The sequence below is a fragment of the Alexandromys fortis genome, unplaced genomic scaffold (assembly GCF_014885135.2).
Source record: "Alexandromys fortis isolate MF-2015 unplaced genomic scaffold, M_Fortis_MF-2015_v1.1 scaffold_159, whole genome shotgun sequence".
NCBI classification, from domain to species: Eukaryota; Metazoa; Chordata; class Mammalia; order Rodentia; family Cricetidae; genus Alexandromys; species Alexandromys fortis.
The window spans coordinates 3,258,611-3,275,206 of NW_026068031.1; the positions used below are offsets into that span (position 1 = coordinate 3,258,611).

The following is a 16,596-nucleotide window of genomic DNA, read 5'->3' on the forward strand; positions in this document are numbered from 1 at the left end:
GGCACCAGGAGACCATCTACTGGCAGAGTAATCAACATCCTTTGAAAAAGCTGCTGCAGACAAAAGACCCTGGTAAAGAATTCTGAATGGCTATTGGTATATACCAGTCAAGGATCCAGTTTCTGTAGCACACTTCTCGTATATTCATGGCATTTAATGAGGGACAACTTTTGCTTTGTTTGGAAATGAATCTGTGCATAGAGAGAGAACTTTCAAAAACAATGAAAAAAAAAAAAAAAAAAAAGACTGATCACCCTGAGGTTGAGGCCTGCTCACCCCGAGGTTGAGGCCCGCTTGGCAGGAGGCGGACCTACAGTTCCCCTTACCTTTGTTCCAGGGCACACTCGGAAGGTGTAGAGGCGCCAGGGGATGATTTTCAGGTAGAATTCCTTCACTGAGAATTGCTGGGGACCAACACAGAAAATGAAGTGAGTGATAAATAAGAAGGCCCTATTTGGGTGTTAGAAGGCAAATAGCAAAGTCTTGTCTATATTCTTCATATGACAAAAGGATAATCTAGTCAGCACTAAAATAAATGTATCTGTGGAAGGCAAACCCAAACCTGACAGTACTATTTCACAAACACACGTCATCATCGCAATGCGCAGGTCCGACTCTCATTTTGGGGTGCTTGGAATTAGGTCTTCACTTTATGAGCACAAAACATGTCATCCTGGAACAACTAGGACCCCTTCTTTCCTGCAGCTGCTCAGTGACCCCCCAAGCCCACATACAGGCACCATGCCCACTGCTCCCTGGCTATTTGGTGTTGATTTGTTGTGGTTTGGTTTGAGAGGGTTTATGCCCTAGCCCAGACTATATTGGGACTCATGAGGCAGCCCAGGCTGTGCCTGATGTCAAGGTGATCTTGCTTCAGCTTCCCGAGTGCTGAGATTATAGATGTGAGCTACTAGCCTGGTTCCTTTGCCCTATCTGCATGGGGAGACAGGAAGAAGGGCTGGAGAGAAACACAGTGGGATCTCACACAAAAGTCCATCTAGATACCGAACTATGAGGACAAGGAAGACTCTTCTTATGCCATTTATAAAAGGAGAAAAGATAATGCATGATTTTTTAAAATCTGTTATGTGAATGTGTGTCATACATGTTCCCTTTTTTCAGTGTTTGGGACTGCCCCTCCTATGCTATAGGCATGTTCTACCACTCAACTACATCCCAGCCCCTACACTTTCCCTTATGACTTAAAGACCAATGCTTATTAAAGAAAACTTCCAACCAAACTAAAGAGAGGAAACAGTTCGCCGATTTTAGCAATGATGAATTCAGGGCTGCTGCGCTGTAATTTCTCACCCCACTCAGTGACCTCACTGCCACCCTCCACTACACAAGAAAGCTAGATTTGTAAATAAGAGGGCATCCAGAAGAAGATTAGGAAGCACAAGGGAATTTGAGCCCCGCTTTGACTGTGAGACTAAAGGAAGCAATAGAATGCTCCAATAGTCTCATTCTCGTGAGGACTAGACGAAGAAGAAAACACCAACAGTCAAAAGAAAGCCTCCAACAAGGTGCCCTGAACTCCAGGGCTTGGGAAGTTCACCTTCCTGTCTCTGCCAAGCTCTTCCTTACAGTCTTGAAGCCTGTTAGTGACAATCATTTAATGTTGTTTGACATTATCACAGAATGAAAGAGCAAATTGTTTCAATACAGCACAAGGGGCCAACAGGGATTTTTATCCTACTGAGGAATTACTGGTCGAAAGTGACCTTCTTTACAATCCTGACAGCCCCACCTTAGACAATCTTCCCCAAGCATTCACAGGACAGAATGTGCAGGTATTCAATAGTGCCGAGAGACACAGGCTCTGGTGGAGATCTGCCCTCGCACAAAGCAAACTCCTGCAGCAGCAGAGGGGACACAACCTTCTGTTCCATGTTAGGACGCCTCTTGTAGTGTCCCAGAAACCCTACGAGTAGATGACTGCCCTACCGACACTCAGACTGCCACTTTACAGTGTTTGTTACTAAATGCAAGTCATATACAGACTCAGATAGGGGATTTAAAGGTAAGAAAAGGAGCACCAACCTTTGGTGACACATAGCAGTACACCTTCTTGGGTTTCTTCACCTTCTCAGGGGTGTGGCACTCAGAGGGTGAGTCTTCATCATCCTCCTCAGCAGCGGTGGAGGGCCGGCGCTGAGAGGAGCTCATGTGCAAGGGAGGAAGATGCCACGGCGCACCTGTGCAGTTGTTGGCGTTGTAAAGGTAAGCCTCGAAGTAGATGCTCACCCCGGAGGTGGACACGTTGCGTTCGACAATATTCTTCTCATTCTCTGAAGCGGAAAGAATGAAAGAAGCTTGACATAGAAACGAGAGAGGACAAACGAGCCGCCGATGGTCACTTAGTGTACTGCAGGGCAGGAAGGTAAATGTGGGCTCGTCTATCAAATGTTTGTGGGGTGGGCAAAGAGCAGACATAAGAGGAAGAAACGCGCTGGGAAAGGGCCAAGTCACCGCTCTCAGCTCACCACTAAGGACAATCATGTCAAATTCGCCATTATTGATGGGCTGGTTCTGGTATGAGATGCAGGCACGGAAGCAACCTCGAGAATGCAGGGTGAGTCGCAGGAACACCTGGCACGTCTGCTTGTTGGATGTCACCGACTTCTCAAATGAGACTTCATTGTTCTTGTCTTCTTGAGCACCGAGCTACAGGAAGCAAAGTGTGACTCCATATGCTTCAAAAGAGCTTGCCCAGGCTCCTTTAACCTATGCCTCACACTTCCTAAACACACATGCACTATGAAATAAAGACGAGATGGCTCCAAAGTCAGGGGGAAGACAAGAGCTGGGAGCGAGGTTCCCAGGAGAGACCCTAGCTTTCTTGCAGATGGAAAAGAGAAGGACTTACCTCATGAATGGACAAGGTGTAGTTGTGCTCATCTCTCAGGGACATGGAGTTGTTGGTTGGGTTGTCATACTCATCTCGGGGCACTATCTGCAGAGTGTGTGGCTGACCACAGGTCAGCACAAGAGTGGAAAAATGGCACACAATTTTGGTTTTGGAAGGAACCACCATTCCTGAAACAGACGATGAAAGGCAATGGAGACCAAGAGAGAAAAACAGTTCACAGAAATTAACTTTGGGGACTTTTCTCTGTTGTTGATTCTGGGAGTGTTTTTACTTTTATTGTTATTTTTAACCACTTTCTGTACCAGACAAAATGAGAAAAGAACCTGAAGAAGATGGAACTAAAGGCACAAATACAGTGCTACAATTTCCCTGGGAGCCTTTGAGTGGGCCTCACAAATGAGTGCTGAAGCCAGGCGGAGTTCTGTGAATTCGAGGCCACTCTGGGCTACAGCGGGAGTTCCAGGATGGCCAGGGGTGACTACACACTGTGCAAGCATGGGGACCTAACCTGATTCCCAGAACACATGCACAGATAGGAAAGAAAAAAATTGTTTTCAAAGTTGTTAGAGGACAACGTTTTTGTCCTGTAATCTCTATGTACACACCAGCCATTGAATACACCACACTCGTACATACATATACAAGTAAAAATAAGCACTCAACAATGGCAAAACCAAAACTATAGGGCATGAAAGAGGGGCAAATCCAACAAAATATATATCAGAACTGTATACTGAGCACCATTAATGCTATGAACAAGGAAAAACTGGTTTGAAAAATATAGAATTTACTCTTTAAGAATTTCATACATATATACCATGTATTTTGGTTATATTCACCCATACCCCCTCCAACCCATCTCTACCCAACACCACCACATGCCCCTCCCAACTTCATTCCTTCTTTTTTAACCCACTGAGCCCAATTAGTGCTATCCCTTGTGCATGGGTGTGAAGACATCCAAATAAATAAAATATAGCTTGTTGATGAATTAGAAGATTCAATACAGAGGACGAGCCAACTTGCCCATGTTGAAATACAGTCTAATACAATTCTTACTAAAATCTTAGGGAAATACTCATAAATTAGATACTATACCAAAATTTGTATAGAAAGAAAAAGGAACTGGAATTAGCTAGAGCAGCTTTGAAAAGGAGGACTAATGGAGAAGAGCCGTGCAGGCGATAAAGCAGGTGCGGTAATCCAGGCTCTGGTACCAACTGGAAGACGGACACATCAGACAGTGTCACAGCACAGAACCCCAAACAGGAAAGACAACCCTCTTAACACAGTCCTTGGCAACCAGAGAGCTTCAAGAAAAAAAATAAAAAAAATTAAAAAACCCCAACATAAATCTCACATACAAAAATTAACTAAAAATGGAGCATGGCTTTAACACAAAGTATGAAATAATGAAACTTTTAGGAAAATTTTTGGGGAAAAATCTTTAGGATCTAGAATTAGTCAGAGATTTTAGACATGAAAAGCATGATCATGAAAGGAAAGAAAAAACCAGAAGTGAACTTTATCAATATTAAAAATGTTTTTATACCATGGAAGATCCTATTAGGATGAAAAGAAAAGCCAAGTTTTTAAATGCTTGAAAGGGGACTAGTGGTGCATAGGATTTATTTTAAAAGGCTCTCAAAACACAACATTGAAAACCCAAAAATTTCTAATTAAAAAATATACAAACATCATAAAAAGATATTTAACTAAAGAGGTTATACAGTTGTCACATAAACACATGAACTATGTTTATCATCACTAACCATCTGGGAAATGCAAAGTAAATACACATTTATCAGAATGGCTAAAGAACAGTGACAATATTACAATGGCAAGGATGTGAACAAAGGATGCAAATGTGACAGCCACTCTAGAAAAGAGTTTAACAATTTCTTTCCATGCAGGGCTGGAGAGATGGCTCGGTGATTGGAAACACTGGCTGTTCTCCCACAGGTTCAATTCCTAGCACCCATATGATGGCTCAGGACAGTCTGAGACTCCAGTTCAGGGGATCTGTCACTCTTGCACCCTCAAATAGACATACATGCAGGCAAAACACTAGTGTAGATGAGAATAAATCTTTACAACAAAACAAACAAACAAACAAACCTAAAGATGCAGCCCTTTAATCCCAGCACTCCGGAGGCAGAGGCAGAGGCAGGTGGATCTTTGTGAGTTCTGGTCAGCCTGATCTACAGAGTGAGTTCCAGGACAGCCAGGGCTACACAGAGAACTCCTATCTAAAAAACAAACAAACAAACAAACAAAAAAACCAACTAAACCAAAACAAAACAAAAAACCCTAAAGATGTGATTATCAAGTATCTTGGTAATTACACTTCAGGGTATTTACCTTGAGAAATAAAAACTTTTGTTCATACACACAAAAAAAATGTACATGAATGTTAATAGCAGCTATGTTGATAACAGGAAACAATCAGGTGTCCTTCAACTGGTGAACAGCTAAACAAATATCCACACCACTGAACAGTACTCGCAAAGAGAAAACAACAACTGAGATACCTGACAACCTAGATGAACCTCCAAAAGTTCAGCCAGCCTTGACCAGTTGCTCGGTGTGGGTCTCCCTCTCTAACACCCTTCAAATGACCTAGTGCAGAAACGTTCTGGGACTTTGGTTTGAGACAGGGTCTGTGTATCTCAGGTTGGCCAAGGAAGACCTAGAACTTCTGATCTCCTGCCTCTGCCTTCTGAGCGTTCACGATCCAGATCATTGCTGACATGGATCACTGGATCTGGTGTTTGTAAAGGAAACAGAAACTAGATTACTGGTTTCCCAGGGTTTAGAACAAGCCTGTGGAAGTGAGAGTAGAGAACTGCAGAAGGACAACACAAGGGAGGAGCCGGAGAACGGCAGAAATGCTTTGTCCTTTTTTTCTAAAACTTTACATTTTACTTTTATTTTACGTGTATGCATGATTTCCCTGAATGTATATTTGTTCACCATGTGCATGCCTGGTACCCATGGAGGACAGAAGAGATTGTTGGATCCCCTGGGCCTGGAGTTAAAAGATGATTGTAAGCCACCATGTGGGTGCTGGGAATTAAAGCAGGATTCTCTGGAAGAACAGCCAGTGCTCTTAACCGCGGAGCCACCTCTCCAGCCTTGTTCTGTACCTAACTGTATTAATGTCAGAAACATGACTGTGATATTGCACTACATCACCAATATACTACAATCTGAAAGATGTCACCACTGGAAAACTAGGTTAGGGTATACCTCATCTCTTATTTATCATGCATGTGAATATATAATTCTCAAAATAAGTTTAATTTAAAACAGAGATGGTATGTAAGGATATAAATTGTTCCCCATTGGTGGCAAGAAGAATGTGGCAATTCAGGTGCAAAGAGTCTGAGTGAGGCATTCAGGCAAAGGAGGCTGAGCAATGCAGAGACGGCTTGTTCAGTCTTCCTTTGCTCTAGACAAAGAATAGGGACCATTCAAGCAAGACTCACTAGTCTTCCTAAGACTTCAGTCTCTAAGATGTGCCTCCACAAGTCAGCCAAGGTCCTATCATTTTTATGGACACCGAACTAGACAATATCTAATAACATCTTTAAAAAAAAATGCAAGGAGGTCATAAAGCACAGACAGGACCCCAACACACTAAACCCTGACATTAAGAACCAGAGATTACAGTTTGGACCTCAATCTCAGTGAGCATTTGTTATCTGGCATAAAGGCATGAAGACGAAAAGGCACAGATAAGGGCATGAATCATGGGCAGATGCTCTTCAGTGGGAAGTAAAATACATATTGACAGTACCAGTGGATTTGGGCCAAGGTGCTTTTACTTGGAAATGTCTTTTTAAAAAAAAAAATCAGAAAAATGTTTCTCCTTTCTATTCTGATATCTTTGGCCCTTAAGACCCCGTCGGACTGGTTACTCAGCAATTCTATTCCTTGAGAAATAGAAACACATGCCCACACAGAGACCCATGCATAGATGCCAAAAAGACCGCAAAAGCATTACTATTTTTCTTACTGCCTCCAAGCCTGCTGACCTAAATGTGCTCTCCAGAACCCATATGATAGCAGGAAAGACCTGACTCTACAAATTGTCCTCTGACCTCCACATGCACACTGTGGCTTAGATATGCCCCTCACACAATAAATGGATGGATGGATGGATGGATGAATAGATATAGACAGGCAGATAGATGATAGGAAGATGATAGACACATAGATAAAGAACATTTACAGTATTCTTATTCTTGTGAGTCAGGAAGCAGCGTGGGAAGAAACAACCTAGATGTGCACTAAGAGGGCTGGGGCGGAGGGGGGTGTAGAGAGGGGTGCGCAGACCAGGCTGTCCTAGTAGCCTGACAGAGACCAGGCCTTAGTTTCGGTTCACTAAAATGGGACAGAGCTAAACAGACAGTCCTCAAGAAAACCACAACTTAGGAGCAACCAATCAGCAGGCACTCCACAGCCTTCTGCTAGCTCAGCAGGCCCCCAAAGCCCCTTTGCTGGCTCAGCAGGCGTGCCCCAGTCTCCTGATAACTAAAGATAGCTTTCCCTACCTTGCTGCTGGAACCTCCCCCCAATCAGCCCCCAGACTAATCTTTCCTCTACCAATCAGCCCCAGATTAATCCCTCCTCCCTGGAATTTCCCTAACTCTGCTTAAAAGGAGCTTGCGACCTTCTTGGGGGGTCACCATGTGTCACTCCAACATTGGAATTAATGAAGTGCTCTTGTTACTGCATATGTGGCTGTTGGTCTTTCCTTGGGGGCTTCTCTCGGACCCTAACATGCACAGCTTACAAAAAGACAAATAATATGTGGCATATTACTTGTCAAGTAAAAGAAATGAAGAACTAAGCATGATGCGGCATAGATAAACCTTACATTAGGTCAAATCAGTCAAAAAAGCCTCATATTTTATGATTATGCTGCTAGAACTGTCCAGAGAAGGCAATTCCATAGCAACAGACTAGTGGCTATGGTTGGGGACATGGCAACAAACTTGCTAATGGGCCTGGGGTTTCTTGAGCCATAATGAAAATCCTCTAAAGCTGAATGTGGTGAATTCTGCCAAGCAATGGCTTTTGCATCCATTACATTTTAAATTGATGAATTCTGTGTTAAGTGAACATAATCTCACAGTGTTATTTTTTAAAGAAAGAACTGGGAGTCCTGTTCGGTGGCAGAGCACATGCTTGGCCCGGGGCTCCGGATCCCATCATACCCTCTAGAAAAGAGAAGAAAGCACAAAGGAGGGACAGGGAAATAAAAGGACAAAGAATAACCAAGGACCTACCAGGCTGAAAAATTTTGTAGTAGGGACTATAGGCCACATTTAATCCACCGAGCTTCACAGTGATCTCGTAACGCCCCGCCTTGCGCACAGTGAAAGCCACCTTTACCACGTTGGAATTTGGCTCTTGGAGGACTTCCTGGGTCACTGGAATTTCCACTGCTAGTTCGACGTGAGAGATGTGAACTCGCAGTCCCACGGGCCGATGGGCGGGGAAAGGCTGTCCATTCTTATAGAACAACTGCAATGGGAGTGGGCACCCATTAGTGAAAATGAGGGGTGATCAGAGTATGGGGCAGAGGAAGCAGTTGGCCAAGGTCACACTGGGAAACCCCAGTCCCTACCTGTTCCTTTGAGTTTGCTTTTAGCGACACAGTGAGAGGCTAATTCATACCCACAGCAAAGAAAACCATTAAATCATGGACAAGTTCTTTTCCTGTTCGGAGGACAGGGCAGCATACACCGTCGAGTCAAGAACACACCAATTTCAACTTGAGGTTTCTGAACAATAAATGGTGCCTCAGTGTTCCCGGCACTGTTATACAACCAATATATAATGGTAACCCGAATGCAAGGCAGTAGCCAGCAGCACAGCGCCTAGCATTGGCACCGAGGGGGAAGGAAGCACCAGGCAAAGGTTGAGGGGTTCAGGCTCGCACACCAAACTTAATGCTACCTAGTGGAGAAGGTGCTGGATGGGTTGTAAAGGTTCTTTGTAAGGTGCCAGAGAATAAATATTTACGGCTTTGTGGACCATAGACAACTATCCTAATTATGCAAACGAGAAAGCAGCTGAAGGATGCTGTGGGACGACGGTCTTGTAACCTGTAAAGATTGTACTGTAGTGGCTTTGTATTGTTTTGTATTTGTACTGTACTGTATTGTTAAATATTGTCACTTGTATTGGCTTAATAAAACGCTGATGGGCCAATAGTCAGGCAGGAAGTATAGGTGGGCTGACCAGAATAGGAGAATTCTGAGAAGAGGAAAGGCTCAGTCTGCAGTAGTCACCCAGACGCAGAGGATGCAAAATGAGAATGCCTCACTGATAAAAGGTAACAAGCCATCTGGCTAACACAGACAAGAATTATGGGTTAATGAAAGATTTAAGAGTTAATAAGAAGCCTGAGCTAATGGGCCAACCAGTTTATAATCAATGTAGGCCTCTGTGTGTTTCTTTGGGACTGAAAGGCTACAAGACTAGGTGGGACAGAAACCTCTGTCAACAGAAGGACAAGTGAATATGGCTGTGTTCCAATTAAAAGGCATTTACAATGCCAGGCAGTACATACCTTTAATCCCAGAATCTGGGAGACAGAGGCAGGCAGATCTGTGTTCAAAGCCAGTCTGGTCTAGACAGTATGCTTCAGGACTGTCAGAGTTACCTAGTGAGACCCTGTCTCAAAAAAAAAAAAAAAAATAAAAATAAAATAAAAAAAAAATAAAGAAGAAGGAAGAGGAGGAAAGAAAGAAGGAAGAAGAAAAGAGGAGGAAGAAGAGGAGGAAGCAGCATTTACAGAAACAGAACTGGGGCTTGCTTACGCTTTCAGGCTAGATTTACTAATTCCTGATCCACAACCCCTCCTCCCACACTTCCTTCTGCCCTTTTCTTTCTTGCCTCTAGTCCCCTCTTTTAAGACAAGATCACACAATATAGCTCTAGAACTCACAGAGATCTGCCAGCCTCTGCCTCGTGAGTGCTGGAATTAAAGATGTTTATTTTGGGCCTTTTATTTTTGAGTCAAGAGTCCCATACAGTTTAGGATGGCTTTGAAATTCCTATGTAGACAAGGATGACCTTGAACTCCTGATCCTCTTGCATCCACCTCCCATGTGCTGACATCATAGTAGTGCAAATCCAAGCAGCCTCAATACTGCTCTTCTTATTTAAAAGGCTAACATTAGGCTTTCCACTTCATCAAAGCCATGTACCCAGTAAACCAAAAGGCTAGGAAAATATTAACAATCCCCAAGTTCCTGGGAGGGACTGAAAAACAAGGGAAAATGTTGACATCTAGCCGGCACCACCAAGATAGCACTGGGCTCTGGGAAGCCAATGACTCAGAAACCACAATGGGTATGGAGACAAAAACATTCCCTTACATGCACTCGGAAGGCCATGCTGTGGCCCACCTCATAGGGGTCCTTCCAATCCCAGAACACTTTGCAGGACCGGGGATCCAGGTAATTTCCCCGCACGTAGTCATAAATAGTCCGGTCCCCTCGGCGCTCACGGTCTTCATTCTGAAGAAAGCTGACTACACGTGCGGCAAGCTCAAAGAGGAACTTAATTGTGAAGAAGAATGCAACCACAGACACTGTGATTCCACCTATGTGAAAGAGAAACACACATCAGCTGCCAGGTACACATTATAATTCCCACAGAACACACTGGTCAGCTCACAAAGCTTAAAGAAGTCAAGATGAGCCTGCGAGACTATAAAAACCAACACCATACTGGGCAAAGAGAGAAACTTCTAGACCAGGAGTAGGTAACTACAGTACTCAGAGCCAACTCACAATGCCAGCTTTCTGTAGATTAAGTTATGCTGGGACATCACCTCACCCTGCCCTAAACAAACTGTGGCTGCTTTTTTGGAAGATTACTGTATGTTTTTCAAAATGGGAACATATTTACTCTCCTGCCTTTTACAAAAAGTCTGCCAACCCCGTTCTATTCCATGATGCCCATACAATGCCCCCTCTACCTTTCCTGCCTGTTTCGCCCCTCACAGAAGCAGTCAAAACAATGTGCTTTTTGGTTCCCTCCATTTAGAAGCCTTCTGTTCTCTTGTCCACTTGGCAAAAGCCTCTGCAAGCCCATCAGTTAGGAGTTCCTTCTCTTGGGCATCCTCAAACTTCTGCATTTATTAACTTCTTTATATTTACCCACCTTCCCCTTCATGTTGTGAGTTCCTTAAAGGCAGATTTTTGCCTTGATTTGGACTTTACAGTAAACAGTGTCTGGCACAGACTGTAATTACTCAATACATATTTCCCAAATGAATGAACTTCTCTGCCAACTGTGGGAAGGTAATTTTGGCACAAGTGAAAATATTTCTAGCTCCATTTTCAAGGAGGAGGAGGAGAGATAAGGAGGCAAATAGGAATTAGACAACAATAACCAAAAGACAAGCAAAAGAAATTTCTACCACCTACCAATGACGTAAAACATCAGGTCTCTTCAATGCCAACAGACAGCCGAGGATCACAGCCGCAACTGCAAAAGACACTCTGTTCAGTGCGGCTCCAGTCTCTAAAGTCACCTCAGAGAGAGCAGATAAAGCAGAGCACATGGCTTAGGTGAAGCAGCTCTAGTCTAGCGCCCTACCATCCCTGTCCTCTCTGCCAAGCTTGACAGGGGCCCGCGCCATATGTCAGATAACTAAGGCAAGGCCATAGCACTCCCCACAAAGGTTACATCTACTGATACTCCTGGAACACCACAAGCAGCCTCCTGCTAATTACAAAGATGAAATGAGAAGACAGTTTTCATCTTCTCTGACTCTGGGTTCCCAAGACAGTTTCCTTCTTCCATGCAAAGTGGTGCTAACCAGTGCAAGGAAAGAAGATAATGGGATACTTTCCCCGAGTGTTATTTGCCCTCTGAAAGTAATTCAGCCAAGTAGAAACATCTAGATAAATTAAAGATTCTTTTTTACAAGTAAACATGATCACCGTGTGGGCATTACATAACTAAATGAACTCTGGGCCATCCAGATAATGAGTAGTGGGTGCAGAGAAGTCATTCCTGACATTACCAGATCACACAAACTAATGCGCCCTCGGGAAGATGAGTTCAACAGAAGGCTGGGGAGAGGAACTAAAGGAGAGAGGAGGCTACCCACTAAGGTCAGAATTTCAGGGAAATTTTTCACTGTTATTCAACTTACTCCGCCAACCCCATTTCTACATGAGCACCCAGCACTTACTACTCAGACACAAGACATCTAAAGTTTCTAGGCTCAGATCTTGGAGGGCACAAAACAACTTTTAAAAGGGGGAAGGAAACAAGCATCTGTGTGCTTTTCTATCTGAGTGTGCGTCAAGTGTTTGAGAGAGAGGGTGACTGGAGCACTTGGGAGGCTGAGACGGGATGACGGCTGACAGTTTAAGACCTTGTCTCAAAACGCAAACCAGAGGTGCTAGTGGAGCTCATTAGTTGGTGAATAGCCTGTTCCACACACAGACGGACTTCAAGGTTGATCCCCCAGGACGCCTGTTAATAGGTGTGGCAGAAGCAGACACGAGAGGATTCCTGGAGCTTGTCAGCCAGCAGGAGAGCAAATTTAAGCTCCAAGATCAGTGAAAGATGCTGTCTCAAAAAGTGAAATGAAGCCCAACCAAGAAAGACACTCAGTGTCACCTTCTGGCCTCATCTGAACGCTTGTATAAGGGCATCTGCACACATATGTATGGACACACTAAACATGTATATACACGCACATAATGGAGGCAGAAAACACCCTCTCCAGTTTCTCTGTTAATATATTAAGTAGAACCCAGAGTAGGCAACTTAAGGAACGAGCACCTCAACTTCTACAGGAATGCCTATAGACTGGGTCTAAAGTGCTGCTAGACGAGAAACCCACAAAGGAACACTGGAACTGCCAGCTCGTGCAGTCTCAGGTATTCCCACAAGAATCTACCATAGAGAGGGCATGCAGACTCAAAGCCTGAGACTACAACTGCTGAGCCTCCTTCCAAATAGTAGCTCATCTCTGGGGACTCTATGGAGAAAGGTTGTCATGATATCACTTACAAACATCTCTGTTCCTCACAGGCTATGCTAGATGGTTCTATGGCATCAAACTGGGAGTTTAGCTGTCGGGGTACTGCTAAACTGGCGGCCACCCCACGTGAAGCCTCCAGCTCTTGGGAAGCTGTGGCAGCTGACAGAAGTGAAGCACACATGGCTGATGGCAGACTTGCATCTCAAGCCTCTTGAGCCTTGGACAAAACTTACAGCCTGAGACACGGGGCAGGAGAACTCCTATCCAGCTGTCCTTCCCTCCGCGGGGCAGCCGGGGTCTGAGCTGCACTGCCTCTGAGCGTCACAATTTTTGCTGCTGTAGTAAGTTAGAATTTAGTATTTTCTGTGTCATCTCCTTTAGCATGCATGAGTTTGGATAACTCCCCATATGATAACTCAAAAACAAGAGAGCGTAACAAACAGTAAAATATAGAGGAACAAGACACCTGCTTGTTCCCTGAGTTAAGAGTCATAGGTGCAAAGTGTGACCCTGGCCAAGCCATCTCATCTCTTTACCAAGTGCCAGTTGTCTTCTCTGCACATTTGTGTGCTGTGGGAATTTAAATAAGCTAACACATGTTAGGCTGGAACTATGCCTGGAACACAGTGACTTTTCACAGTCTCATGGTGCTTATCTCTAGAACTAGCATCAAAACTCTGCTTCAGAGCGGACAGGAAATTCAGGGACCCTCTACTGACCCCAGCGTTCTTCAAGAAGAAATGTATTGCCAGGCGGTGGTGGCGCACGCCTTTAATCCCAGCACTCGGGAGGCAGAGGCAGGCGGATCTCTGTGAGTTCAGGCCAGCCTGGTCTACAAGAGCTAGTTCCAGGACAGGCTCAAAAGCTACAGAGAAACCCTGTCTCGAAAAACTAAAAAAAAAAAAAAAAAAAAAAAAAAAAAAAAAAAAAAAAAGAAGAAATGTATTAGCAATGACAAAGGACATGGTTTCTCGCTGGACCAGCAAATCTTACCCTTCAAAAAGAGCTCTTCACACTATTCTAACGTGGGTGACTGATAATGTCTATAAGAAGTTAAAACTGATTGAAACAAAGCAGCCAACAAAGACTGAGTGTTTAATGGTATCAGGTGCTGGGGATGGCACAGACGTAACATCCACTCGTGACCCCAGCAGTAATCAATCACCTCTGTCTTTTTGAATCTTCAGCCATTATTTCTCCCTAGTCACTTATTTCTGAGCCAAATTATTAGTGCTAGCTTTTACATCACCTAGACCTTTTCCACTAAGTCATTTCTTCAGCTCTACCACAATTCTTCTCAGAGCGCACAAGCCAGTACCAACGACTACTCTTCCCAAAGGCCTCTCCTCCTCTCAGAACATATGAGTAAGGCACCCGCTCTGTCATCTCCTCGCCCATCAGTCTGACCTTTAGAAAACATCGCCTACTCTCACATCACAGCTTAAAACCTTCCCTAAAATACTCACCCTTCTCCAAGTTTCCCCCGAGGTCACAATGTGAACTTGTAATCCTCTACAGCTTCTCCTCAACGTCAGCCAGAGGGTTCTGTCCGCCCTGTCTGTCCTGCTACACCCTCCACTGCTTTCCTTGACCACACCTCACACTCACTCACCATTTCCCCTCATTATCAATTCTGTGCTGCCCAGAGCAGATCCTCACACTCACACATTCACACCCTGAAATGTCCTGTCTCCGTGCTTTTTCAAAAGTCATCTCCTGGTACAGTAAACTTGGTCAGAAACCATGATTGAGGTCACAGACCCCAGCAGAGAAGCTACTGTGTTGTTGAGCTAAATAGACACGATGTGTCTGTTAAATTGCCTTCTAAAGAACTGTGTTTATATTCACAGGTTACTGCTGTTGACACCTGTGGTTGTTAAGAGAACTTTGGGTTTGCTGTGGGCAGGGGTAAGCACACACTCAGAGCTGGTCAAACTGATAAAAACAGTGACCTGAATGCTCAACAATAAATGGGACATTTATCACCCTAGTCAAGGCTCAAGGAGCACTGCAGAAGAGAAAGCCAAAGAATTTAGGAACCAAAGAGAGAGGAACGGGTGGGATGCTGTCTTCCAGATATCACACGGCCACTGCCCTTTGGAACTCACAGGACCTGCATAAGATGGAGCCCATGAAGATTCTATCACGGAGAGGAGATGAACTCAGGAGGCCTGACCCCTTCCTGAGGATTAAAAGGTAGTTAATAGATAATATTTCAGGAGATATTTTCATCAGTGACATAGTCACTGGTAATGTGACCATGCTCCTGCAAATATAATCAAAATGTATTATGTATACATATTTAATCAATAATGTCCACTGTCTATCTTTCGTCTCATTTTCAATTTTCATCCATGAACCTCCAAGCATAAGATCTCCAATTTTCAATTTAGAAACTCGTCCTACCTCTGAATTTGTGCTTAACTTTGAAATTTTTCTTCTATGGCATTTACACTGTTTTATTCCTGTTTTATTTTTCATTTCAAGGAAGTATGAGAAAAATTGTTGTTTTCGGGGGGGGGGTTGATTTTGTTTTGTTTTTTATTTATTTTGAGGCGGGGCTTTTCTGTGTAACAGCTCTGGCTATCCTGGAACTCATTTTGTCGACCAGGCTGGTCTTGAACTCACAGAGATCCACCAACCTCTACCTCCTGAGTGATGGGATTAAAGGTGTGTGCTACCATCATCCAGATGACAAAATCTAATCTTAACTTCTCCTATGGGCTGGGCAGAGTTCTGTGAGTTCGAGGCCAGCCTCGTCTACAAAGACCTCTCCTAGAGGAGCCAAAGATGGCTTAGTTGGTTCCTGCTGCACAAGTAAAAGGACCTGAGTTTGGGTTCCCAGAACCTACACAAAAAAGCCTGAAATCCCAGCCCTGCCCAGGGCAGAGAAAAGCAGATTTCTGAAACTCACTGGCCAGTCAGCCTAGCCAAATTGATAATAAGCTTCAGGTTCAGTGAGAAATTCTGACTGAAAAGTAGAGGTGAAAAGTCATTGAGGAAAGACCCTTATTAACCCTGGGCTTTCACACACATGGTGGGTTCCCATGACTATATTCATACATAACAAAACATACAAAAATAGTTTCTAAAATCCTCGTCCAGTGTAACAGTAGATAGAAACCACAACAATATGAATAGAGTATTGGTTAGACTGGTATCATCCCTTCGATCAGATGCCTATGGTCTAGAGTTTCACAGGTGGGCCTTCCTTTTAGATCCAGTTTAGTTCTGTCTGCTATAGTCCTGTGATGGAAATCAAGGCTTCAAGCATTAAGAGAGGTCTACAACTAATCTACACTTCTAATCCTAATATATTTCTTTTTGTTTTATCTTATTTGGGGGTTTTGTCTCTTTGGTTTTTCATTTGTTTGTTTTAAGACAGGATCTCAGTTCAGCCCTAACTGAACTGAAAACCACTAAGTCAACCAGACTGGCCTCAAACTCAAAAAGTTTGCCTGCCCCTGCTTCCTGAATGCTGGGATTAAAGGTGTGCACCACACTCAGCCCAAATACAGTTTTAAAGCATAGATTTAATTACCATCTCGAAAAATCAATTAGATCCCAAATTACTAATTTCACTCAGCTTGGCACATTTACCAGATGATCACAGGAGGGCCGTGGGCTCACTCTCTCTCTCCTCCCTCTCTCTCTCTCTCTCTCTCTCTCTCTCTCTCTCTCTCTCTCTCTCTCTCCCTCT

At 43.9% G+C, this 16,596-nt stretch overlaps 1 protein-coding gene across 5 annotated transcripts in view; it reads right to left on the minus strand.

Moving 5' to 3' along the window:
* Arel1 (apoptosis resistant E3 ubiquitin protein ligase 1) overlaps positions 1-16,596 on the minus strand; it is a 50,357-nt gene that overhangs the window by 12,265 nt on the left and 21,496 nt on the right. For 3 of the 5 annotated variants that reach the window (XM_050164571.1, XM_050164566.1, XM_050164570.1), the window contains exons 3-9: positions 11,323-11,383; positions 10,267-10,493; positions 8,167-8,404; positions 2,870-3,039; positions 2,487-2,667; positions 2,044-2,291; positions 327-404 (exon numbers count right to left, since the gene is read on the minus strand). In XM_050164571.1, coding sequence (XP_050020528.1) covers positions 327-404; positions 2,044-2,291; positions 2,487-2,667; positions 2,870-3,039; positions 8,167-8,404; positions 10,267-10,493; positions 11,323-11,338 — 1,158 coding nt within the window. In that variant the 5' untranslated portion in view covers positions 11,339-11,383. Of the gene's footprint in view, positions 1-326; positions 405-2,043; positions 2,292-2,486; positions 2,668-2,869; positions 3,040-8,166; positions 8,405-10,266; positions 10,494-11,322; positions 11,430-16,596 lie in introns of all 5 variants that reach the window. The other 2 variants (XM_050164569.1, XM_050164567.1) reach the window with 2 other exon arrangements.